This window comes from Anomaloglossus baeobatrachus, chromosome 6 (genome assembly GCF_048569485.1).
Source record: "Anomaloglossus baeobatrachus isolate aAnoBae1 chromosome 6, aAnoBae1.hap1, whole genome shotgun sequence".
Lineage (NCBI taxonomy): Eukaryota > Metazoa > Chordata > Amphibia > Anura > Aromobatidae > Anomaloglossus > Anomaloglossus baeobatrachus.
The window spans coordinates 579,033,357-579,058,581 of NC_134358.1; the positions used below are offsets into that span (position 1 = coordinate 579,033,357).

General features: G+C 54.0%; 1 protein-coding gene across 1 annotated transcript in view; it reads left to right on the forward strand.

Annotated features, from left to right (window-relative positions):
- LOC142243992 (SCO-spondin-like) overlaps positions 1-25,225 on the forward strand; it is a 476,497-nt gene that overhangs the window by 317,727 nt on the left and 133,545 nt on the right. Inside the window, 3 exon segments of the mRNA XM_075316177.1 lie at positions 4,456-4,598; positions 6,454-6,548; positions 24,799-24,848. Coding sequence (XP_075172292.1) covers positions 4,456-4,598; positions 6,454-6,548; positions 24,799-24,848 — 288 coding nt within the window.

Sequence of the window (25,225 nt, forward strand, 5' to 3'; positions counted from 1 at the left end):
AGGGGCTGCACTCAGAGCGCATAAAATTATCTTTTCATTACGGACTCTCTCTGTAGCGATTTGAAGCGCACGTGTGCTGTTCAAATTGCTGCAGAAATTTCTGCAGAGACAAACGCAACGTGCGCACATAGCCTAACTCTACTATCTGTGTATAAGTGACGGATGTGAGTGATCCTGGACTGTGTCTGTATTGTAGTACTGTAAATCTGGATGTGGCAGAACAGGATAAGATAAATGGATTTATATCTAAATGCTACGGTTCGCGCTCTACTTTTATGGCTAAAAATGTTAACGTTATGGGGCCCCCACCAGATTTTCTGCCCAGGGGCCCCCACCAACCTTAATCTGGCCCTGGGTAGGTGATAAACAGAGATGAGGAGGAGATGTAGGGCGGTGCAGCACTATGGAGAGAGGACAGGTAAGGTGATAGACAGAGATGAGGAGGAGATGTAGGGTGGTGCAGCTCTGTGGAGAGGATGGGTAGGTGATAGACAGAGATGAGGAGGAGATGTAGGGTGGTGCAGCTCTGTGGAGAGGATGGGTAGGTGATAGACAGAGATGAGGAGGAGATGTAGGGTGGTGCAGCACTGTGGAGAGGATGGGTAGGTGATATACAGAGATGAGGAGGAGATGTAGGGCGGTGCAGCTCTGTGGAGAGGATGGGTAGGTGATAGACAGAGATGAGGAGGAGATGTAGGGCGGTGCAGAACTGTGGAGAGGATGGGTAGGGGATATACAGAGATGAGGAGGAGATGTAGGGTGGTGCAGAACTGTGGAGAGGATGAGTAGGTGATAGACAGAGATGAGGAGGAGATGTAGGGCGGTGCAGAACTGTGGAGAGGACGGGTAGGTGATAGACAGAGATGAGGAGGAGATGTAGGGCGGTGCAGAACTGTGGAGAGGATGGGTAGGGGATATACAGAGATGAGGAGGAGATGTAGGGTGGTGCAGAACTGTGGAGAGGATGAGTAGGTGATAGACAGAGATGAGGAGGAGATGTAGGGCGGTGCAGAACTGTGGAGAGGACGGGTAGGTGATAGACAGAGATGAGGAGGAGATGTAGGGCGGTGCAGAACTGTGGAGAGGACGGGTAGGTGATAGACAGAGATGAGGAGGAGATGTAGGGCGGTGCAGAACTGTGGAGAGGATGGGTAGGGGATATACAGACATGAGGAGGAGATGTAGGGCGTGCAGAACTGTGGAGAGGACGGGTAGGTGATATACAGAGATGAGGAGGAGATGTAGGGCGGTGCAGCTCTGTGGAGAGGATGAGTAGGTGATAGACAGAGATGAGGAGGAGATGTAGGGCGGTGCAGAACTGTGGAGAGGATGGGTAGGGGATATACAGAGATGAGGAGGAGATGTAGGGTGGTGCAGAACTGTGGAGAGGACGGGTAGGTGATAGACAGACATGAGGAGGAGATGTAGGGCGGTGCAGAACTGTGGAGAGGACGGGTAGGTGATATACAGAGATGAGGAGGAGATGTAGGGCGGTGCAGAACTGTGGAGAGGATGGGTAGGGGATAGACAGAGATGAGGAGGAGATGTAGGGCAGTGCAGAACTGTGGAGAGGATGGGTAGGTGATAAACAGATGAGGAGGAGATGTAGGGCAGTGCAGAACTGTGGAGAGGATGGGTAGGTGATAGACAGAGATGAGGAGGAGATGTAGGGCGGTGCAGACCTGTGGAGAGGACGGGGAGGTGATAGACAGAGATGAGGAGGAGATGTAAGGAGGGGCAGAACTGTGGAGAGGATGGGTAGGTGATAAACAGAGATGAGGAGGAGATGTAAGGAGGGGCAGAACTGTGGAGAGGATGGGTAGGTGATAGACAGAGATGAGGAGGAGATGTAAGGAGGGGCAGAACTGTGGAGAGGACAGGTAGGTGATAGACAGAGATGAGGAGGAGATGTAGGGTGGTGCAGAACTGTGGAGAGGACTGGTAGGTGATAGACAGAGATGAGGACGAGATGTAGGGAGGTACAGAACTGTGGAGAGGACGGGTAGGTGATAGACAGAGATGAGGAGGAGATGTAAGGAGGGGCAGAACTGTGGAGAGGATGGGTAGGTGATAGACAGAGATGAGGAGGAGATGTAGGGCGGTGAAGAACTGTGGAGAGGACGGGTAGGGGATGGATAGAGATGAGGAGATGTAAGGTAGTGCAGACCTGTGGAGAGGATGGGTAGCTGATAGACAGAGATGAGGAGGAGATGTAGGGTGGTGCAGCACTGTGGAGAGGATGGGTAGGTGATAAACAGAGATGAGGAGGAGATGTAGGGTGGTGCAGCACTGTGGAGAGGACGGGTAGGGGATGGATAGAGATGAGGAGTAGATGTAGTGTGGTGCAGCACTGTTGAGAGGACGGGTAGGGGATGGATAGAGATGAGGAGGAGATGTAGGGTGGTGCAGCACTGTGGAGAGGACGAGTAGGGGATGGATAGAGATGAGGAGATGTAAGGCAGTGCAGACCTGTGGAGAGGATGGGTAGGTGATAAACAGAGATGAGGAGGAGATGTAGGGCGGTGCAGAACTGTGGAGAGGATGGGTAGGGAATAGACAGAGATGAGGAGGAGATGTAAGGTGGTGCAGAACTGTGGAGAGGATAGGTAGGTGATAAACAGATGAGGAGGAGATGTAGGGCAGTGCAGAACTGTGGAGAGGATGGGTAGGTGATAAACAGAGATGAGGAGGAGATGTAGGGCGGTGCAGCACTGTGTAGAGGACGAGTAGGGGATGGATAGAGATGAGGAGGAGATGTAGGGTGGTGCAGCACTGTGGAGAGGATGAGTAGGGGATGGATAGAGATGAGGAGTAGATGTAGGGTGGTGCAGCACTGTGGAGAGGACGAGTAGGGGATGGATAGAGATGAGGAATAGATGTAGGGTGGTGCAGCACTGTGAAGAGGACGAGTAGGGGATGGATAGAGATGAGGAGGAGATGTAGGGTGGTGCAGCACTGTGGAGAGGACGAGTAGGGGATGGATAGAGATGAGGAGTAGATGTAGGGTGGTGCAGCACTGTGGAGAGGACGAGTAGGGGATGGATAGAGATGAGGAGTAGATGTAGGGTGGTGCAGCACTGTGGAGAGGACGAGTAGGGGATGGATAGAGATGAAGAGTAGATGTAGGGTGGTGCAGCACTGTGGAGAGGACGGGTAGGGGATGGATAGAGATGAGGAGGAGATGTAGGGTGGTGCAGCACTGTGGAGAGGACGAGTAGGGGATGGATAGAGATGAGGAGGAGATGTAGGGTGGTGCAGCACTGTGGAGAGGACGGGTAGGGGATGGATAAAGATGAGGAGTAGATGTAGGGTGGTGCAGCACTGTGGAGAGGACGGGTAGGGGATGGATAGAGATGAGGAGGAGATGTAGGGTGGTGCAGCACTGTGGAGAGGACGAGTAGGGGATGGATAGAGATGAGGAGTAGATGTAGGGTGGTGCAGCACTGTGGAGAGGACAGGTAGGGGATGGATAGAGATGAGGAGTAGATGTAGGGTGGTGCAGCACTGTGGAGAGGACGGGTAGGGGATGGATAGAGATGAGGAGTAGATGTAGGGTGGTGCAGCACTGTGGAGAGGACGGGTAGGGGATGGATAGAGATGAAGAGTAGATGTAGGGTGGTGCAGCACTGTGGAGAGGACGGGTAGGGGATGGATAGAGATGAGGAGTAGATGTAGGGTGGTGCAGCACTGTGGAGAGGATGGGTAGGGGATGGATAAAGATGAGGAGTAGATGTAGGGTGGTGCAGCACTGTGGAGAGGACGGGTAGGGGATGAATAGAGATGAGGAGTAGATGTAGGGTGGTGCAGAACTGTGGAGAGGACGGGTAGGGGATGGATAGAGATGAGGAGTAGATGTAGGGTGGTGCAGCACTGTGGAGAGGACGGGTAGGTGATAGACAGAGATGAGGAGTAGATGTAGGGTGGTGCAGCACTGTAGAGAGGACGGGTAGGGGATGGATAGAGATGAGGAGTAGATGTAGGGTGGTGCAGCACTGTGGAGAGGACGAGTAGGGGATGGATAGAGATGAGGAGTAGATGTAGGGTGGTGCAGCACTGTGGAGAGGACGGGTAGGGGATGGATAGAGATGAGGAGTAGATGTAGGGTGGTGCAGCACTGTGGAGAGGATGGGTAGGGGATGGATAGAGATGAGGAGATGTAAGGCAGTGCAGACCTGTGGAGAGGATGGGTAGGTGATAAACAGAGATGAGGAGTAGATGTAGGGTGGTGCAGCACTGTGGAGAGGACGGGTAGGGTGATAGAGATGAGAAGATTTATAGAGCTTTTTGGATGAGAGGGTTAAGTGTTCTATTGTATTGTGACCTGGATGGGTATAGACGTTTAGTGACTGGTCCATAGTGGACACATTTAGGTATTGTCAGCTTTCAGGTTTATAAGAGGACGAATTCTGGAGATGTTTTTGAGTTGCGAATGTTCTCAGTGATGTTCTCCTTCAGGTGAGGAGCCCGGGATCTGCTCTAATGACAAAATTTGGAAGGAATGTGCTGAAGGCCCCTCATCCTGTGCCAACCTAAACACAGGAGACCCCAGCAGGAAGTGTCAACCAGGCTGTTACTGCCAGGATGGGAAGGTCCTACTGGTGAGTAGTCATCAGGTATGGAGTAGACCCTACTAGTGAGTAGTCATTAGATATGGAGGGGACGTCACTGGTGAGTAGTCATCAGGTATGGAGGGGACCTCACTGGTGAGTAGTCATCAGATATAGAGGGGACCTCACTGGTGAGTAGTCATTAGGTATGGAGGACACCCCACTGGTGAGAGTAGTCATCAGGTATGGAGGGGACCTCACTGGTGAGTAGTCATCAGGTATGGAGGGGACCTCACTGGTGAGTAGTCATTAGGTATGGAGGACACCCCACTGGTGAGTAGTCATCAGGTATGGAGGGGACCTCACTGGTGAGTAGTCATCAGATATAGAGGGGACCTCACTGGTGAGTAGTCATTAGGTATGGAGGACACCCCACTGGTGAGTAGTCATCAGGTATGGAGGACACCCCACTGGTGAGTAGTCATCAGGTATGGAGGGGACCTCACTGGTGAGTAGTCATCAGGTATGGAGGACACCCCACTGGTGAGTAGTCATCAGGTATGGAGGGGATCTCACTGGTGAGTAGTCATCAGGTATGGAGGGGATCTCACTGGTGAGTAGTCATCAGATATGGAGGGGATCTTACTGGTGAGTAGTCATCAGGTATAGAGGGCATTCTACTGATGAGTAGTCATCAGGTATGGAGGACACCCCACTGGTGAGTAGTCATCAGGTATGGAGGGGACCTCACTGGTGAGTAGTCATCAGGTATGGAGGACACCCCACTGGTGAGTAGTCATCAGGTATGGAGGACACCCCACTGGTGAGTAGTCATCAGGTATGGAGGGGATCTCACTGGTGAGTAGTCATCAGGTATGGAGGACACCCCACTGGTGAGTAGTCATCAGGTATGGAGGACACCCCACTGGTGAGTAGTCATCAGGTATGGAGGGGATCTCACTGGTGAGTAGTCATCAGGTATGGAGGGGATCTCACTGGTGAGTAGTCATCAGATATGGAGGGGATCTTACTGGTGAGTAGTCATCAGGTATAGAGGGCATTCTACTGATGAGTAGTCATCAGGTATGGAGGACACCCCACTGGTGAGTAGTCATCAGGTATGGAGGGGATCTCACTGGTGAGTAGTCATCAGGTATGGAGGACACCCCACTGGTGAGTAGTCATCAGGTATGGAGGACACCCCACTGGTGAGTAGTCATCAGGTATGGAGGGGATCTCACTGGTGAGTAGTCATCAGGTATGGAGGGGATCTCACTGGTGAGTAGTCATCAGGTATGGAGGGGATCTCACTGGTGAGTAGTCATCAGGTATGGAGGGGATCTCACTGGTGAGTAGTCATCAGGTATGGAGGGGATCTCACTGGTGAGTAGTCATCAGGTATGGAGGACACCCCACTGGTGAATAGTTATCAGGTATGGAGGACACCCCACTGGTGAATAATTATCAGGTATGGAGGACACCCCACTGGTGAGTGGTCATCAAGTATAGAGGGGATCTCACTGGTGAGTAGTCATCAGGTATGGAGGACACCCCACTGGTGAGTAGTCATCAGGTATGAAGGACACCCCACTGGTGAGTGTTGATCAGGTATAGAGGGGACCATGGTCCTGTCCTGTCATCTCTTATGAGGTGTCGGGGCTCCTTCTACATGTACAGTGTTGTCTTGGAGACTCCATCCACATCAATGGCCACACATCACTACAACTCCAGCCAGACAGGGTTCAGATGTTGATTGGGTTTTTAACTCCACTTATGCTCCGTGTAGTTATCGTCTGCAGGTCATGTATTATACTGCAGTCACTTCCAGAGCTGCGCTCACCTTTCTACTGCATTATAGGAGTTGTAAGGCCACATATAAGAGTAACATGTGATCCCTGTATTGTAGAGTAATCACTGCATCTCCCCCGGTGATTGCCCCTGCACTGAAGATGGAGCATTGTATGACCCCGGAGATCTGGTACAGCGAGACTGTAATAACTGGTGAGTGGTCACACCCGGAGCGGAGACTGTAATAACTGGTGAGTGGTTACACCAGGCACAGAGACTGTAATAACTGGAGAGTGGTTACACCCGGCACAGAGACTGTAATAACTGGTGAGTGGTTACACCAGGCACAGAGACTGTAGTAACTGGTGAGTGGTTACACCCGGCACAGAGACTGTAATAACTGGTGAGTGGTTACACCCGGCGTGCAGACTGTAATAACTGGTGAGTGGTCACACCCGGAGCGGAGACTGTAATAACTGGTCAGTGGTTACACCCGGCACAGAGACTGTAATAACTGGTGAGTGGTTACACCCGGCGTGCAGACTGTAATAACTGGTGAGTGGTCACACCCGCAGCGGAGACTGTAAGAACTGGTGAGTGGTTACACCAGGCACAGAGACTGTAATAACTGGTGAGTGGTTACACCCAGTGTGGAGACTGTAATAACTAGTGAGTGGTTACACCCGGAGCGGAGGCTGTAATTACTGGTGAGTGGTTACACCCGGTGTGGAGACTGTAATAACTGGTGAGTGGTTACACCCGGCACAGAGACTGTAATTACTGGTGAGTGGTTACACCCAGTGTGGAGACTGTAATAACTTGTGAGTGGTTACACCCGGAGCGGAGGCTGTAATTACTGGTGAGTGGTTACACCCGGTGTGCAGACTGTAATAACTGGTGAGTGGTTACACCCGGCATGCAGACTGTAATAACTGGTGAGTGGTCACACCCGGAGTGGAGACTGTAATAACTGGTGAGTGGTTACACCCGGCACAGAGACTGTAATTACTGGTGAGTGGTTACACCCGGAGCGGAGACTGTAATAACTTGTGAGTAGTTACACCCGGAGCGGAGACTGTAATAACTGGTGAGTGCTTACACCCGAAGTTGAGACTGTAATAACTGGTGAGTGGTTACATGCAGAGACTGTAATAACTGGTGAGTGTTTACACCCGGTGTGGAGACTGTAATAACTGGTGAGTGGTTACACCTGGCGCGGAGACTGTAATAACTGGTGAGTGGTTACACCCGGCGCGGAGACTGTAATAACTGGAGAGTGGTTACACACAGAGACTGTAATAACTGGAGAGTGGTTACACACAGAGACTGCAATAACTGTTGAGTGGTTACACCCAGAGCGGAGACTGTAATAACTGGTGAGTTGTTTCACAGAGACTGTAATAACTGGAGAGTGGTTACACACAGAGACTGTAATAACTGGAGAGTGGTTACACACAGAGACTGTAATAACTGGTGAGTGGTTACACCCGGCGCAGAGACTGTAATAACTGGAGAGTGGTTACACACAGAGACTGTAATAACTGGTGAGTGTTTACACCTGGTGTGGAGACTGTAATAACTGGTGAGTGGTTACACCCGGAGTGGAGACTGTAATAACTGGTGAGTGGTTACACCCAGAGTGGAGACTGTAATAACTGGTGAGTGGTTACACGCGGAGACTGTAATAACTGGTGAGTGGTTACACCCGGCGTGGAGACTGTAATAACTGGTGAGTGATTACACCTGGCGCGGAGAGTGTAATAACTGGTGAGTGGTTACACCCGGCACGGAGACTGTAATAACTGGTGAGTGGTTACACACAGAGACTGTAATAACTGGAGAGTGGTTACACACAGAGACTGTAATAACTGGTGAGTGGTTACACCCGGCACAGAGACCGTAATTACTGGTGAGTGGTTACACCCGGCCTGGAGACTGTAATTACTGGTGAGTGGTTACACCCGGTGTGGAGACTGTAATAACTGGTGAGTGGTTACACCCGGAGCGGAGACTGTAATAACTGGTGAGTGGTTACACCCTGCGCAGAGACTGTAATAACTGGAGAGTGGTTACACCCGGAGCGGAGACTATAATAACTGGTGAGTGGTTACATACAGAGACTGTAATAACTGGAGTGGTTACACACCGAGACTGTAATAACTGGTGAGTGTTTACACCCAGAGCGGAGACTGTAATAACTGGTGAGTGGTTACACCCGGAGCGGAGACTGTAATAACTGGTGAGTGGTTATACCCTGCGCAGAGACTGTAATAACTGGAGAGTGGTTACACACAGAGACTGTAATAACTGGAGTGGTTACACACCGAGACTGTAATAACTGGTGAGTGGTTACACACAGAGACTGTAATAACTGGAGAGTGGTTACATACAGAGATTGTAATAACTGGAGAGTGGTTACACACAGAGACTGTAATAACTGGAGAGTGGTTACACACAGAGACTGTAATAACTGGAGTGGTTACATACAGAGACTGTAATAACTGGAGAGTGGTTACACCCAGAGCGGAGACTGTAATAACTGGAGAGTGGTTACACACAGAGGCTGTAATAACTGGAGAGTGGTTACACACAGAGACTGTAATAACTGGAGAGTGGTTACACACAGAGACTGTAATAACTGGAGTGGTTACATACAGAGACTGTAATAACTGGAGAGTGGTTACACCCAGAGCGGAGACTGTAATAACTGGAGAGTGGTTACACACAGAGACTGTAATAACTGGAGAGTGGTTACACACAGAGACTGTAATAACTGGAGTGGTTACATACAGAGACTGTAATAACTGGAGAGTGGTTACACCCAGAGCGGAGACTGTAATAACTGGAGAGTGGTTACACACAGAGCGGAGACTGTAATAACTGGAGAGTGGTTACACACAGAGACTGTAATAACTGGAGAGTGGTTACACACAGAAGCTGTAATAACTGGAGAGTGGTTACACACAGAGGCTGTAATAACTGGAGAGTGGTTACACACAGAGACTGTAATAACTGGAGAGTGGTTACACACAGAGACTGTAATAACTGGAGAGTGGTTACACACAGAGACTGTAATAACTGGTGAGTGGTTACACACAGAGACTGTAATAACTGATGAGTGGTTAGGTTACACACAGAGGCTGTAATAACTGGAGAGTGGTTACACACAGAGACTGTAATAACTGGAGAGTGGTTACACACAGAGACTGTAATAACTGGAGAGTGGTTACACACAGAGACTGTAATAACTGGTGAGTGGTTACACCCGGCACAGAGACCGTAATTACTGGTGAGTGGTTACACCCGGCCTGGAGACTGTAATTACTGGTGAGTGGTTACACCCGGCGTGGAGACTGTAATAACTGGTGAGTGTTTACACCCGGTGTGGAGACTGTAATAACTGGTAAGTGGTTACACCCTGCGCAGAGACTGTAATAACTGGAGAGTGGTTACACCCGGAGCGGAGACTGTAATTACTGGTGAGTGGTTACACCAGGCACAGAGACTGTAATAACTGGTGAGTGGTTACACCCGGCACAGAGACTGTAATAACTGGTGAGTGGTTACACCCGGCGTGCAGACTGTAATAACTGGTGAGTGGTCACACCCGGCGTGCAGACTGTAATAACTGGTGAGTGGTCACACCCGGAGCGGAGACTGTAATAACTGGTGAGTGGTTACACCCGGCACAGAGACTGTAATAACTGGTGAGTGGTTACACCCGGCGTGCAGACTGTAATAACTGGTGAGTGGTCACACCCGCAGCGGAGACTGTAAGAACTGGTGAGTGGTTACACCCGGCACAGAGACTGTAATTACTGGTGAGTGGTTACACCCAGTGTGGAGACTGTAATAACTTGTGAGTGGTTACACCCGGAGCGGAGGCTGTAATTACTGGTGAGTGGTTACACCCGGTGTGCAGACTGTAATAATTGGTGAGTGGTTACACCCGGCGTGCAGACTGTAATAACTGGTGAGTGGTCACACCCGGCGAGCAGACTGTAATAACTAGTGAGTGGTCACACCCGGAGCGGAGACTGTAATAACTGGTGAGTAGTTAAACCCGGCACAGAGACTGTAATTACTGGTGAGTGGTTATGTGACGCCCTGGGCAAGCCAGGGGTCACAGGTCATGCACCATCACACCCTACATCCCAGTTAGGAACACCAAAGCTAACCAAAAATCCTTGTTGCCTTCCTTCAGAGGCTGATGTTCACACCAGGGGGTGGGCCAGGCAGTTGGCTCCGCCCACCGAGGAGGACACAGCTCTGGAGGCGGGAGGAAACCAGCAGTCAAGCTAGGGAGGGAGAAGAGTAAACAGCTAAGATGAGCTAAGGAAGTGAAAGTAGTGAAGCGAAGTGGAAGTGGTAAAGGAGGAGTAAGAGAAGCTGAAGGAAAGTGAGAACAGTTACAGAAAGGAAGCTTGAAGTGTGTCCAGCTGTGTGCAGGACAGGGTCAGCAAGGTCAGCAACAGTGGTGATTGTCTGAAGGGGTGACCGTTTGGAAGTTCCTGGAAGGACCGCGGACGGGTAGTGACCCGGCGGTCTGGAGCAGCGTACCAAAAGACAGTCAGCACCAGGGCAGGGGCCTCTCGGACCCCGGCAAGGCTAGGAGTCGCCGAACTTGCCAAATCCGTCAGTGAAGGGGACGTAGATCCCCCAACAACCAAGTCCCGAGTGAAGGCAACAGCCCAACTTGTACAACAGAGACACCGCCACCGCCAGGGCACCAGTTTCTGAGGGCCAGCGCCTGCGGGCAAAGAGTAGAGCTCCTCCGGTCCAGCTTGAAGCCGGGGAGCGGGTTACCGGTGGGAACCCATCGCGACCAACAGACAACATTAGGTGCAAGGAAAAGGGACATCACCGCTACCGACTGGGTGAGCAAGTGCAGCCGTCCGTGGGACCGACCAACCAGCCGTTTGTTTACCGAGAACTGTGTCACTGTCTCAGGCTGAGTGAGTACCACAGTGCCGCAAGGCACAGCGCTGCCCCCGCGTCCCTGCGCCCACCAGGCCCTGCATCCTACATATCATCACCGGGCCCCAGGATCACCAACCCCCTACCCACGGAGGGGCAACACAACACCTAGCTGCTCCACATCACCACCCCCGGGATCCCCGTATTGAGCAGCGGTGGTGCTACAAATCACCACAACCGTGGGTGGCGTCACGGACATTATCCCAACACCCCAATCCCCCCTTTCACTCACGGGCGAGGAGCGCCGCTCGAGAAACCCCCGGGATCCGGCCCACAGCTCGAGCCACCACTGAGCAGCGGCAGCCGCCGGACCCGAGCAGAAGGGGTGAGCGCGGTGTGCTGACACCCTCCTCCCCGCCCGCGATAGTTACACCCGGAGCGGAGACTGTAATAACTGGTGAGTGGTTACACCCGGAGTGGAGACTGTAATAACTGGTGAGTGGTTACACGTGGAGACTGTAATAACTGGTGAGTGGTCACACCCGGAGCGGAGACTGTAATAACTGGTGAGTGGTTACACCCGGAGCGGAGACTGTAATAACTGGTGAGTGGTTACACCCGGAGTGGAGACTGTAATAACTGGTGAGTGGTTACACCCGGAGCGGAGACTGTAATAACTGGTGAGTGGTCACACCCGGAGCGGAGACTGTAATAACTGGTGAGTGGTTAGGTTACACACAGAGGCTGTAATAACTGGAGAGTGGTTACACACAGAGACTGTAATAACTGGAGAGTGGTTACACACAGAGACTGTAATAACTGGAGAGTGGTTACACACAGAGACTGTAATAACTGGTGAGTGGTTACACCCGGCACAGAGACCGTAATTACTGGTGAGTGGTTACACCCGGCCTGGAGACTGTAATTACTGGTGAGTGGTTACACCCGGCGTGGAGACTGTAATAACTGGTGAGTGTCTACACCCGGTGTGGAGACTGTAATAACTGGTGAGTGGTTACACCCTGCGCAGAGACTGTAATAACTGGAGAGTGGTTACACCCGGAGCGGAGACTGTAATTACTGGTGAGTGGTTACACCAGGCACAGAGACTGTAATAACTGGTGAGTGGTTACACCCGGCACAGAGACTGTAATAACTGGTGAGTGGTTACACCCGGCGTGCAGACTGTAATAACTGGTGAGTGGTCACACCCGGCGTGCAGACTGTAATAACTGGTGAATGGTCACACCCGGAGCGGAGACTGTAATAACTGGTGAGTGGTTACACCCGGCACAGAGACTGTAATAACTGGTGAGTGGTTACACCCGGCGTGCAGACTGTAATAACTGGTGAGTGGTCACACCCGCAGCGGAGACTGTAAGAACTGGTGAGTGGTTACACCCGGCACAGAGACTGTAATTACTGGTGAGTGGTTACACCCAGTGTGGAGACTGTAATAACTTGTGAGTGGTTACACCCGGAGCGGAGGCTGTAATTACTGGTGAGTGGTTACACCCGGTGTGCAGACTGTAATAATTGGTGAGTGGTTACACCCGGCGTGCAGACTGTAATAACTGGTGAGTGGTCACACCCGGCGAGCAGACTGTAATAACTAGTGAGTGGTCACACTCGGAGCGGAGACTGTAATAACTGGTGAGTAGTTAAACCCGGCACAGAGACTGTAATTACTGGTGAGTGGTTATGTGACGCCCTGGGCAAGCCAGGGGTCACAGGTCATGCACCATCACACCCTACATCCCAGTTAGGAACACCAAAGCTAACCAAAAATCCTTGTTGCCTTCCTTCAGAGGCTGATGTTCACACCAGGGGGTGGGCCAGGCAGTTGGCTCCGCCCACCGAGGAGGACACAGCTCTGGAGGCGGGAGGAAACCAGCAGTCAAGCTAGGGAGGGAGAAGAGTAAGCAGCTAAGATGAGCTAAGGAAGTGAAAGTAGTGAAGCGAAGTGGAAGTGGTAAAGGAGGAGTAAGAGAAGCTGAAGGAAAGTGAGAACAGTTACAGAAAGGAAGCTTGAAGTGTGTCCAGCTGTGTGCAGGACAGGGTCAGCAAGGTCAGCAACAGTGGTGATTGTCTGAAGGGGTGACCGTTTGGAAGTTCCTGGAAGGACCGCGGACGGGTAGTGACCCGGCGGTCTGGAGCAGCGTACCAAAAGACAGTCAGCACCAGGGCAGGGGCCTCTCGGACCCCGGCAAGGCTAGGAGTCGCCGAACTTGCCAAATCCGTCAGTGAAGGGGACGTAGATCCCCCAACAACCAAGTCCCGAGTGAAGGCAACAGCCCAACCTGTACAACAGAGACACCGCCACCGCCAGGGCACCAGTTTCTGAGGGCCAGCGCCTGCGGGCAAAGAGTAGAGCTCCTCCGGTCCAGCTTGAAGCCGGGGAGCGGGTTACCGGTGGGAACCCATCGCGACCAACAGACAACATTAGGTGCAAGGAAAAGGGACATCACCGCTACCGACTGGGTGAGCAAGTGCAGCCGTCCGTGGGACCGACCAACCAGCCGTTTGTTTACCGAGAACTGTGTCACTGTCTCAGGCTGAGTGAGTACCACAGTGCCGCAAGGCACAGCGCTGCCCCCGCGTCCCTGCGCCCACCAGGCCCTGCATCCTACATATCATCACCGGGCCCCAGGATCACCAACCCCCTACCCACGGAGGGGCAACACAACACCTAGCTGCTCCACATCACCACCCCCGGGATCCCCGTATTGAGCAGCGGTGGTGCTACAAATCACCACAACCGTGGGTGGCGTCACGGACATTATCCCAACACCCCAATCCCCCCTTTCACTCACGGGCGAGGAGCGCCGCTCGAGAAACCCCCGGGATCCGGCCCACAGCTCGAGCCACCACTGAGCAGCGGCAGCCGCCGGACCCGAGCAGAAGGGGTGAGCGCGGTGTGCTGACACCCTCCTCCCCGCCCGCGATAGTTACACCCGGAGCGGAGACTGTAATAACTGGTGAGTGGTTACACCCGGAGTGGAGACTGTAATAACTGGTGAGTGGTTACACCCGGAGCGGAGACTGTAATAACTGGTGAGTGGTCACACCCGGAGCGGAGACTGTAATAACTGGTGAGTGGTCACACCCGGAGCGGAGACTGTAATAACTGGTGAGTGGTTACACCCGGAGTGGAGACTGTAATAACTGGTGAGTGGTTACACGTGGAGACTGTAATAACTGGTGAGTGGTTACACCCGGAGCGGAGACTGTAATAACTTGTGAGTGGTTACACCCGGCACAGAGATTGTAATTACTGGTGAGTGGTTACACCCAGAGCGGAGACTGTAATAACTGGTGAGTGGTTACACCTGGAGCGGAGACTGTAATAACTGGTGAGTGGTTACACCCGGCGTGCAGACTGTAATAACTGGTGAGTGGTCACACCCGGAGTGGAGACTGTAATAAATGGTGAGTGGTTACACCCGGCACAGAGACTGTAATTACTGGTGAGTGGTTACACCCGGAGCGGAGACTGTAATAACTTGTGAGTGGTTACACCCGGAGCGGAGACTGTAATAACTGGTGAGTGCTTACACCCGGAGTTGAGACTGTAATAACTGGTGAGTGGTTACATGCGGAGACTGTAATAACTGGTGAGTGTTTACACCCGGTGTGGAGACTGTAATAACTGGTGAGTGGTTACACCCGGCGCGGAGACTAATAACTGGTGAGTGGTTACACCCGGTGTGGAGACTGTAATAACTGGTGAGTGGTTACACCTGGCGCGGAGACTGTAATAACTGGTGAGTGGTTACACCCGGCGCGGAGACTGTAATAACTGGAGAGTGGTTACACACAGAGACTGTAATAACTGGAGAGTGGTTACACACAGAGACTGCAATAACTGGTGAGTGGTTACACCCGGCGCAGAGACTGTAATAACTGGAGAGTGGTTACACCCAGAGCAGAGACTGTAATAACTGGTGAGTGGTTTCAGAGAGACTGTAATAACTGGAGAGTGGTTACACACAGAGACTGTAATAACTGGTGAGTGGTTACACCCGGCGCAGAGACTGTAATAACTGGAGAGTGGTTACACCCAGAGCAGAGACTGTAATAACTGGTGAGTGGTTACACGCGGAGACTGTAATAACTGGTGAGTGTTTACACCTGGTGTGGAGACTGTAATAACTGGTGAGTGGTTACACCCGGAGTGGAGACTGTAATAACTGGTGAGTGGTTACACCCGGAGTGGAGACTGTAATAACTGGTGAGTGGTTACACGCAGAGACTGTAATAACTGGTGAGTGGTTACACCCGGCGTGGAGACTGTAATAACTGGTGAGTGATTACACCTGGCGCGGAGACTGTAATAACTGGTGAGTGGTTACACCCGGCACGGAGACTGTAATAACTGGAGAGTGGTTACACACAGAGACTGTAATAACTGGAGAGTGGTTACACACAGAGAGTGTAATAACTGGTGAGTGGTTACACCCGGCACAGAGACCGTAATTACTGGTGAGTGGTTACACCCGGCCTGGAGACTGTAATCACTGGTGAGTGGTTACACCCGGTGTGGAGACTGTAATAACTGGTGAGTGGTTATACCCGGAGCAGAGACTGTAATAACTGGAGAGTGGTTACACCCGGAGCGGAGACTGTAATAACTGGTGAGTGGTTACATACAGAGACTGTAATAACTGGAGTGGTTACACACCGAGACTGTAATAAATGGTGAGTGTTTACACCCAGAGCGGAGACTGTAATAACTGGAGAGTGGTAATGATAATAACACTCATCATGATGGAGATCCCTCAGTCATAACATAGAAATGAGGTATCTCTGGAGAAAATGTCACTGGGTGGGTCAATATCACTGTGGCATAAAGTCTATGAGTTGATGCTTGCCACTCACCGGCTGGGTAGTTGTCCCTGGATAGGTTGTTATCACTTTGACTTGATAGAAAGGTGTCACTAGGTGGGAAGTTTTCTGTCGCGGGCGGAAGAGGGGACGCTGCGCTCACCCACTGCTCGGGTCCGGCTGCTGCTGCTGCTCGGTGGTTCGAGCGATGGGCCGGATCCCGGGGACTCGAGCGGCGTTCCTCGCCCGTGAGTGAAAGGGGGGTGGTTTGGTTTAGGGATATTGTCCGTGACGCCACCCACGGTTGTGGTGAGATTGGTGACACCACCGCTGCTCTGGACGGGGATCCCGGGAGCAGCTTGGATGTTGGTTCTCCCCTCCGTGGGTAGGGGGGGTTGGTTGTCCCGGGGCCCCGGTGAGGGGTTTAGGGATGACAGGCGGGTTACGGGGTCTGGTGAGGTGCAGGGTCGCGGGGGCAGCGCTGTGCCGCACGGCACGGTGGTACTCACTCAGCCAATGATGAATGCAAAGTCTCCGGTAAAACAAACAGCTGGATGGACGGGTCCCACAGACAGCTGCGGTAGTTCTCCCGGTAGGTTGGTGGTGACTGCCTTTCCCTGCACCTGTGTTGTGTTTACGGTTCCAATGGCTTCCCACCGGTAACCCGCTCCCCAGCTTGGATGGATGCTGAGGGAGCCCTTTTTGCCCGCAGGCTCTGGCCCTGGGAACTGTAGCCTTGGCGGTGACTGTTTTTCCCTTCACGGTGTGAGCTGTTGCCTTCAATCGGGTCTTGACTGCTGGGAAACCCCGGAGGTTCCCTTCGCTAACGGATTTGACCAGTTTTACGGCGACTCCTAGCCTGGTCGGGGTCCGTAGGCCCTGCCGAATGGTGCTGGCTTCTCTTCACTCCCCGATCCGGTACCGGCGGGCCACCGCCCGTCCCCGGTCCTTACGGTTCACTCCAATCAGCCTCTCCTGCAGACAGTCACCACCGTCTGCCAACCTTGCTGTATGTGCCCGGGCCACGCACCCGGACACGGTCAGTCTCCTCTACTACCACTTCACTCCTCAACTGAACTGTCCTCCTTTTCCCGCCTCCAGGACTGTGAACTCCTCGGTGGGCGGGGCCAACCGCCTGGCCCACCCCCCTGGTGTGGACATCAGCCCCTGGAGGGAGGCAACAAGGATTTGTGTTTGACCTAAATGTGCCTAGCCGGGGTGTGGGGTGTGTTGTTGTAGTACCTGTAACGTCCTGGCTTGTCCAGGGCGCCACATTTCCATGGGTGGGTAGATGTCATTGTCTCTGGGTGAGATGTCACTGGTTGGGTAGTTGCCAATGGTTGGAGGGCTACTACTGTCACTGGGAGGGGGGTTGTGACGAAGTGGGTAAATGTCACTGTCTCTGGATGATGAGATGTCACTGGGTGGAGGCCTGCCACTGTCACTAGGTGGGAAGTTTTCCATGGGTGGGTAGATGACATTGTTGTCTCTGGGTGAGATGTCACTGGTTGGGTAGTTGCCAATGGTTGGAGGTCTACTACTGTCACTGGGAGGGGGGTTGTAACGACGTGGGTAAATGTCACTATCTCTGGATGATGAGATGTCACTCAGTGGAGGCCTGCCACTGTCACTAGGGGGGTAGTTTTCACTGCATTAGTAGTTGTCACTGTCTCTGGATGTCACTCGGTGGAGGGTTGTCACTGGGTGGAAACCTCCTGTGGGGTGAAATATGTAGGTGGAGCGTTGTCAGTGGGGTGATGGTTGTAGGATCTCCATGGGTGGGAGTTTTGTAAGACGGTGAAAACTCATTACTGATAGGGGATTGCATTTTTCCGCCCAGTCATGCACATAATACATGAACACACCTGTGGCTTTTGGCAGAGTGGTCACAGTTCTTAAAATAAAGTTTGACCGCTATCTAAAATGTTGAGGAAACCAGAATGTGATGATCTGGAGACCTGATCTGAGATGTCGCTGCAGCAGTTTCTGGAGTAATTTATCTGTGGGATAAAACAGGAGATTTCCAGATCACCTCATTCTGGCTTTTGTTACATCTTTACATGACCAGCTGAGGGAGGATTCTCCGGTCATGATGTCTGTGTAACCAAACCCCCTTATCCTCTAAAATTAAACACACGGACTGCATGCGACTTGGTTCAAATGGCCACAGCAGCCTTTTTATTGCCTATTGTTTTACAGACTAGTACCTTAGGGACGCCGTCCAACGGGCGACCCAAAACAACCACATAACGGTAACAATAGACAATAACATTTACAATACCCCCCGGGGTAGGCCCAGTCCACTACTACTACTCCCCCTGTCCCCGGCCGCAACACACCGACCCAGAGACGAGGTGCCAATCACCCACGGATTGACCCCCACACTTTGGCAGAACCCCGTGCCTGCCACATCCCGGAAACCGAGAGCCACCATACCAAGACAATGACTCCCGGTCCAGCCACCAATCACTTCCAAACCTCTGGACCAGACCTACCCCCACCGCTACTGTGACAAAAGGTATCCCAACTACCCAAAAACATCTCCCACATGACAACACAAAGGGAGGGTGGGCGGGGATCGTTCGGCGTCCGGAAACAGAAGAGGAGGTAACTCCTTCCTCTCCCAGCTAACCCTTTCCCTGCTCCTCCTCTTCCTCCCCGGCTAAAACCATCCCCCAAAGCCATATTAGGCATATACCACTGTCCCTATTAACCCATCACTCCCTACCTCCCCCTTGGTCATGTCGCCCCTCCCCCCAAGTGGGTCCGTGGCTTTCTTGACCAGCTGAGGGAGGATTCTCCGGTCATGATGTCTGTGTAACCAAACCCCCTTATCCTCTAAAATTAAACACACGGACTGCATGCGACTTGGTTCAAATGGCCACAGCAGCCTTTTTATTGCCTATTGTTTTACAGACTAGTACCTTAGGGACGCCGTCCAACGGGCGACCCAAAACAACCACATAACGGTAACAATAGACAATAACATTTACAATACCCCCCGGGGTAGGCCCAGTCCACTACTACTACTCCCCCTGTCCCCGGCCGCAACACACCGACCCAGAGACGAGGTGCCAATCACCCACGGATTGACCCCCACACTTTGGCAGAACCCCGTGCCTGCCACATCCCGGAAACCGAGAGCCACCATACCAAGACAATGACTCCCGGTCCAGCCACCAATCACTTCCAAACCTCTGGACCAGACCTACCCCCACCGCCACAGGACAGACCACGTGACACCTTACGTGGCCTGGACCCGCCACACACCAAAAGCACGCTCCACACCATCCTGCAGACCCAACGCCCATAAATCCAGACCGACCTCGTTGAGGTGCACACCATCACCCCTCCGAAATCGCCAATCAGCCGGCTCCAAATCCCTGTGCCGTACCACAATCCCACCATTCCTGGTCACAAACCTAGCCACTACCCTATTCACCTGGGCCCTGGCCTTATTAACCTTCTCCACCGACCGAGCCCCTCTCCATGCCAACCTGGTCACTATGTCAGACCATACGACCAGCAAACCAGGATACCGCTTCCACAACTGCAGTAAATCAATCTTTATGTCTCGGATCAAATCCCGCGACGCCCTGGCACCAAGATCATTACCCCCCACATGCAATACCAGCACATCCGGGGCCCGCTCAACTTTACAATGGAAACGAAATTCCGGGACCACCCTGCCCCACTCCATGCCCCGAACTCCGATCCATCGAACAGTCGCCTGCGCACGATCCAAACCCAGCTGTCGACCATTCGGGCGGACCTCCGCCCGACGGGCACCCCAAAATACGAAGGAGTGCCCCAAGATCCAGATCAGGCACTTCCCTATAACAAATAAAACAAAACGAAAATATCAAAACCAATAACAGCACAACCACCAACACATCAAAAAACACCCCTTTCCTCAAACCTTCCGCACGTAACCAAAGTCCCATGATGCTACAACAACTGCGGTCTCACATACCGCCGAAAACAAGAAGATTCCCATCTACCAATACGCTTTACCACCTCATCTCCAAGCCCCCAACGGGCTGCCTCCGTTGCTGCACCAATTCGGAATGAATGCGACCCGAATTCCTCCGGGCGCTCCCCCGCGTTACGTAGACTTAGCCGCAGCACCGCCACAAACTGAAACCTCGACAAAAACGACCCATTCAAATGCCGCAACAACGGGCCAGGTAAGCCTCCCCTCACGGCCATAAATCTCTCGACTACACGCACAGGGCACAATTCCTCTCCTGGAACCGCATATAACACCACCAATCTACCACGGCCCAGCTGATCCATTTTTGACCGGCGAATCCGGCACTCCACCTGACTACTGCTCACTTGCACGTCCTCAAACATCAAACCACCACCCGTCACCCTGGACGGGCTCACCAGCTCGCCTATCCGGAACGCCCCATAAAAAGCGAGACCGAAAGCCGTTGTAAATAGAACCGTCTCGTACACAGACTCACAAATGCCGCTCAGGCCACCCACCATCCGTCTCAACAAACCAAACGATACAGGGCGCCTCTTGTCCCTCTCCCGTACGCCACGGCGAAAGCCCCGCAAAGCCTGACGAACCCGAAAATCCTGTGAAACATCACGCTCCCCTCTCATTTCTAACCAAAATGCCACTGCCGACACCCGATGTGCCACAGCCGATGCCGATCGCCCGGCTGAAAAATCCGTACTCACCAATGACAACAAAGCCACCAAGTAATCCACGCTTTCCCCACCAAACATCAGACGCAACAACTCCTCCCATTCAGCCCACACCTTAGCATACCGGCACCAAGTCACCTCGGTCACCGAGTTCCGAATCAAGTCTGAGATCACCGCCTCACCAGATGCCACAAATCCTCGGGGCACTCCACTCCAACTTCGTCCGCCCACGGCAACAGCGCCCGAAACCTGCTGAACTGAAAACGAGACAAAGCATCAGCCACCTCGTTGTCAACACCCGGAACGTGCCTTGCCACTACCTGCACATTCAACTGCAGACATCTCAACACTAAATGCCGCAAATACACCACCACCGGCTCCGACTTAGCAGACAAGTTGTTAATCGCGTGCACCACCGCCTGGTTATCACAATGAAAACACACTTTCCTTCCGGCAAAGTGCGACCCCCATAGCTCCACTGCCACTACAATGGGGAATAGCTCTAACAGAGCCAAATTCCTAACCAAGCCGCTCTCCCGCCACGCCTGTGGCCACTGCCCGACACACCAATGACCTCTGAAGACAGCCCCAAACCCGGCCGACCCCGCCGCATCCGTAAACAGCTGCAACGCCCCGTTAGACGCCACCCTCTCCATCACCAGCGTCCGGCCGTTGAAATGCTGCAAAAATTGATCCCATACTTCCAAATCGTCCCTGATCGCCTTTGTGATCCGCACAAAATGCGCCGGCAACCGTACCCCGGCCGTCGCCGTCGCCAAACGCCTCGCAAACACTCTCCCCATTGGCACAATTCTGCAAGCAAAATTCAATTTTCCAAGCAAAGACTGCACCGCCTTAAGCCGCACCTTCTTCGCCGCTTTTACCCCTGACACTGCGGACCTCAAATCACGGACCTTCTCCGCCGGCAACCTGCATTCCATAGCAATGGTGTCAATTTCAATTCCCAGAAAACACATCACCGGCGCCGGGCCTTCCGTCTTATCCGGCGCCAAAGGAATCCCGAAACTGGCCGCAACTTTTTGCAACGCAAATAGCAAACCCGCACAAACCATCGAACCCGCCGGCCCGACACACAGGAAATCATCCAAGTAATGAATGATGGACGTAAGCCCGGACACGTCCCGAACCACCCACTCAACAAACGAACTAAATGCCTCAAAGTACGAACACGAAATGGAACAGCCCATTGGCAAACAACGATCAACATAATAACTGCCATCCCACCAGCAACCCAACAAATGCTGACTATCTGGATGAACCGGTAACAACCGAAACGCTGCTTCCACATCCGCCTTTGCCATCAATGCACCCCGCCCCGCCGCCCTAACCAGGTCCAACGCCTTATCGAACGACACATAATATACCGCCGACAACTCCGGCGCAATGCCATCATTCACCGATAACCCTTCCGGGTAAGACAAATGATGAATCAGCCGAAATTTATTCCGCTCCTTCTTTGGTACCACCCCCAACGGTGACACCACCAAATTCCCGCACGGCGGGGCGACATAAGGGCCGCCCATCCTGCCCAAAGCCACCTCCCTTTCCAGCTTCTCATCCACCACTTCCGGGTGATCCCGAGCGGAACGCAAATTACGATACGGCGGAACCGATGCATTAACAACCGACGGAATATGAAAACCATCCGAAAAACCAGAACTTAACAACGCCGCCGCCTCCTTGTCCGGATACCTATTTAAAAACGGAACCATCACTTCTACCTTCACCGGCGTCGTCCCTCTTACCAGCCCCATCACCAGCCTTTCCTTTTCCTTTTTTAAAACATTTGGACAAGCTATGTCCCCCCCCACATCCGGAGCATTCATGCTTAAAACGGCACGCCGCTCCAAACCTGCACTACCCTTCATTGTACTGCCAACACAAACCTTTCTTGAAACTTGCCGGGGACCCGGCCCCCCCCGAACCCCCGGCGCCCCCCCGAAAGGGCTGAGCCGGTGCCGACATCAATCGCATCCATAAGGAAATATCCTTATGGTCCCAACGCATATCTGGCCGCAATGCCTTCCGCTGCCTAAATTGCTCGTCGTAGCGCAGCCACGCCAGTCCGCCATAAACTCGATAAGCCTCCCCTATCGCATCCATGTAGCCGAACAAAGCCGAACAATGCTCCGGCTCCTTCTCCCCGACCACGCTCGCCAAAATCGCAAATGCCTGTAGCCAGTTGGCAAAAGTCCGAGGAATAAGCCTATAACGGCGCTTTTCCTCCTCGTCCTTCTCCTTTTTGGAATCACTCGGCTTAACCCTATCCAAATTAAATTTCTCCAGGGGAAGCAGAGAAAATATCTCCACATATTCCCCTTTCCAAATTTTTTTCCCGCACCTCCTTCTTTAAATGGGCCCCCAGCGGGCCCTCAAAACAAACATAAACTTCGCTTTTAGCCCTATCATCTAAGCGCACCACCTCATCCTCCTTCTCCTTTTCCTTCTCCTTTTCCTTCTCCTTTTCCTTCTCCTTTCCCCCCCCCGTCTCACTCCCCCCTTCGCCCCCCCCTCTACTCGCACCCGCTCCGTCACCCCCCGTCGCCGCCGAGGCCCCTAAACCGGCTGCACCCACCCACGCCGCCGCCGGCGCCTGGGCCCCCTCCCCCCCCGCTCCCGAAGCCGCCGCCAGCCCCTGCAACAGCCCCAACAATTGACTCCACACTGCGAAACCAGCGGGCGCTGCCGTAGCCGCAGCCGCCCCCCCCCCGAAGCCCCCCGCCAGCGCAGCCCCTGCCGCCTCCGCGGCCGTCTCACCCGACCGCCGCTCGGCGTCTCCCGAGACCGCCGCCTCGCTGTCCTCCGCCTGTCGTCCATCCGACTCCTCCGAACCGAAAGCCTCTTCCCCCTCCTCGCCGCTGGCCTCATCTTCCATCCGACATCCGGGGGGCGCCGCCGCAGCACCCCCCCCACCACGGCCGCCAGACAGGGCCGCCGCGTGGGCAGAGTCATCCCCGCTCCATCTCTTGCCCCGGGGTGACAACCCAGGAGACCGTCCTGTCCCCCGCGCCGGCACCCCGGGCCTCGACCTCTTGCGCCCGCCCCCCTGCCGACTGCAAGGGGCCTCTGGGCGCGGACGACCAGACGCCCGGCTCCGGATCTCAGCCGTCGTCGCCTCTGGCCCTCCTGGGCTATTGCAGGCCTCCATCCGCCGAGTCCTCCCGCTCCCACGGGAGACTGCCACATCCGGGGGCTGCACAGCGGTACTGAGTGACCCGGCGGTTGCCGCAGGGCTCCCGCCGTCACTCCTTCTCTCAGCCGCACCGGGGTCAGGCACCGCAGACCCCCCCCCGGCGCCGGACCTACCGCCACGTGCAGCCCCGCGGTCCCCCCGCCGACTGCAGGGGGATCTGCTGGCCTCTCTCCTGCGCCGAGCGCGCTCCCGGCCTGGAGCCGCTGCAGTCTCAGTAACTCCAGCCCGGAGGCCGGGACCGGAAGCAGGCCCCGTGCTGGCCACTCCCACCTCCCGACCGCCGCGGCTGGAACGAAGATTCCTCCCGCCGGCCTCTGCAGCAGCCAGACGCTGCTGCTGCGCTGCACTCTGCGGAGGGTCCCTGGAGGGGCTCTTACATCTCCTCCTCGCCCCCCCCGCGCCCGGGGAATACCTGCGGGGGGGGCCGCGACTGGCGCCCGCCGCTGCTGGGGGGACGAGGGGCAAGCGCCGACGGGTTAACCCCGGCAGCCCTGATGTGGGTCTGCACTGCCAGGGGCCCGTGCGCTGCGACCGCTGCCTGAATCAGACGCTGGAGCTCCTGAAGATCTGCCATGGAGGTGCACGTGCAGATCGTTCGGCGTCCGGAAACAGAAGAGGAGGTAACTCCTTCCTCTCCCAGCTAACCCTTTCCCTGCTCCTCCTCTTCCTCCCCGGCTAAAACCATCCCCCAAAGCCATATTAGGCATATACCACTGTCCCTATTAACCCATCACTCCCTACCTCCCCCTTGGTCATGTCGCCCCTCCCCCCAAGTGGGTCCGTGGCTTTCTCAACGGCCCAATTGTTTGATAATTGGTTGTAAATCTCCCCGTCCTCTTCTTTTCCCAGCACTTGTCTATCAGGACGGATCACCAACTGCTCGAATGTGACCTGCGAAGGTAAGAACATGACTCCGCGCTCCAACAGTCCGGTCCCAGCGGCTTCTCTGAGTCCGGTCGCAGCGGCTTCTCTGAGTCCGGTCGCAGCGGCTTCTCTGAGTCCGGTCGCAGCGGCTTCTCTGAGTCCGGTCGCAGCGGCTTCTCTGAGTCCGGTCCCAGCGGCTTCTCTGAGTCCGGTCCCAGCGGCTTCTCTGAGTCCGGTCCCAGCGGCTTCTCGGAGTCCGGTCCCAGCGGCTTCTCGGAGTCCGGTCCCAGCGGCTTCTCGGAGTCCGGTCCCAGCGGCTTCTCGGAGTCCGGTCCCAGCGGCTTCTCGGAGTCCGGTCCCAGCGGCTTCTCGGAGTCCGGTCCCAGCGGCTTCTCGGAGTCCGGTCCCAGCG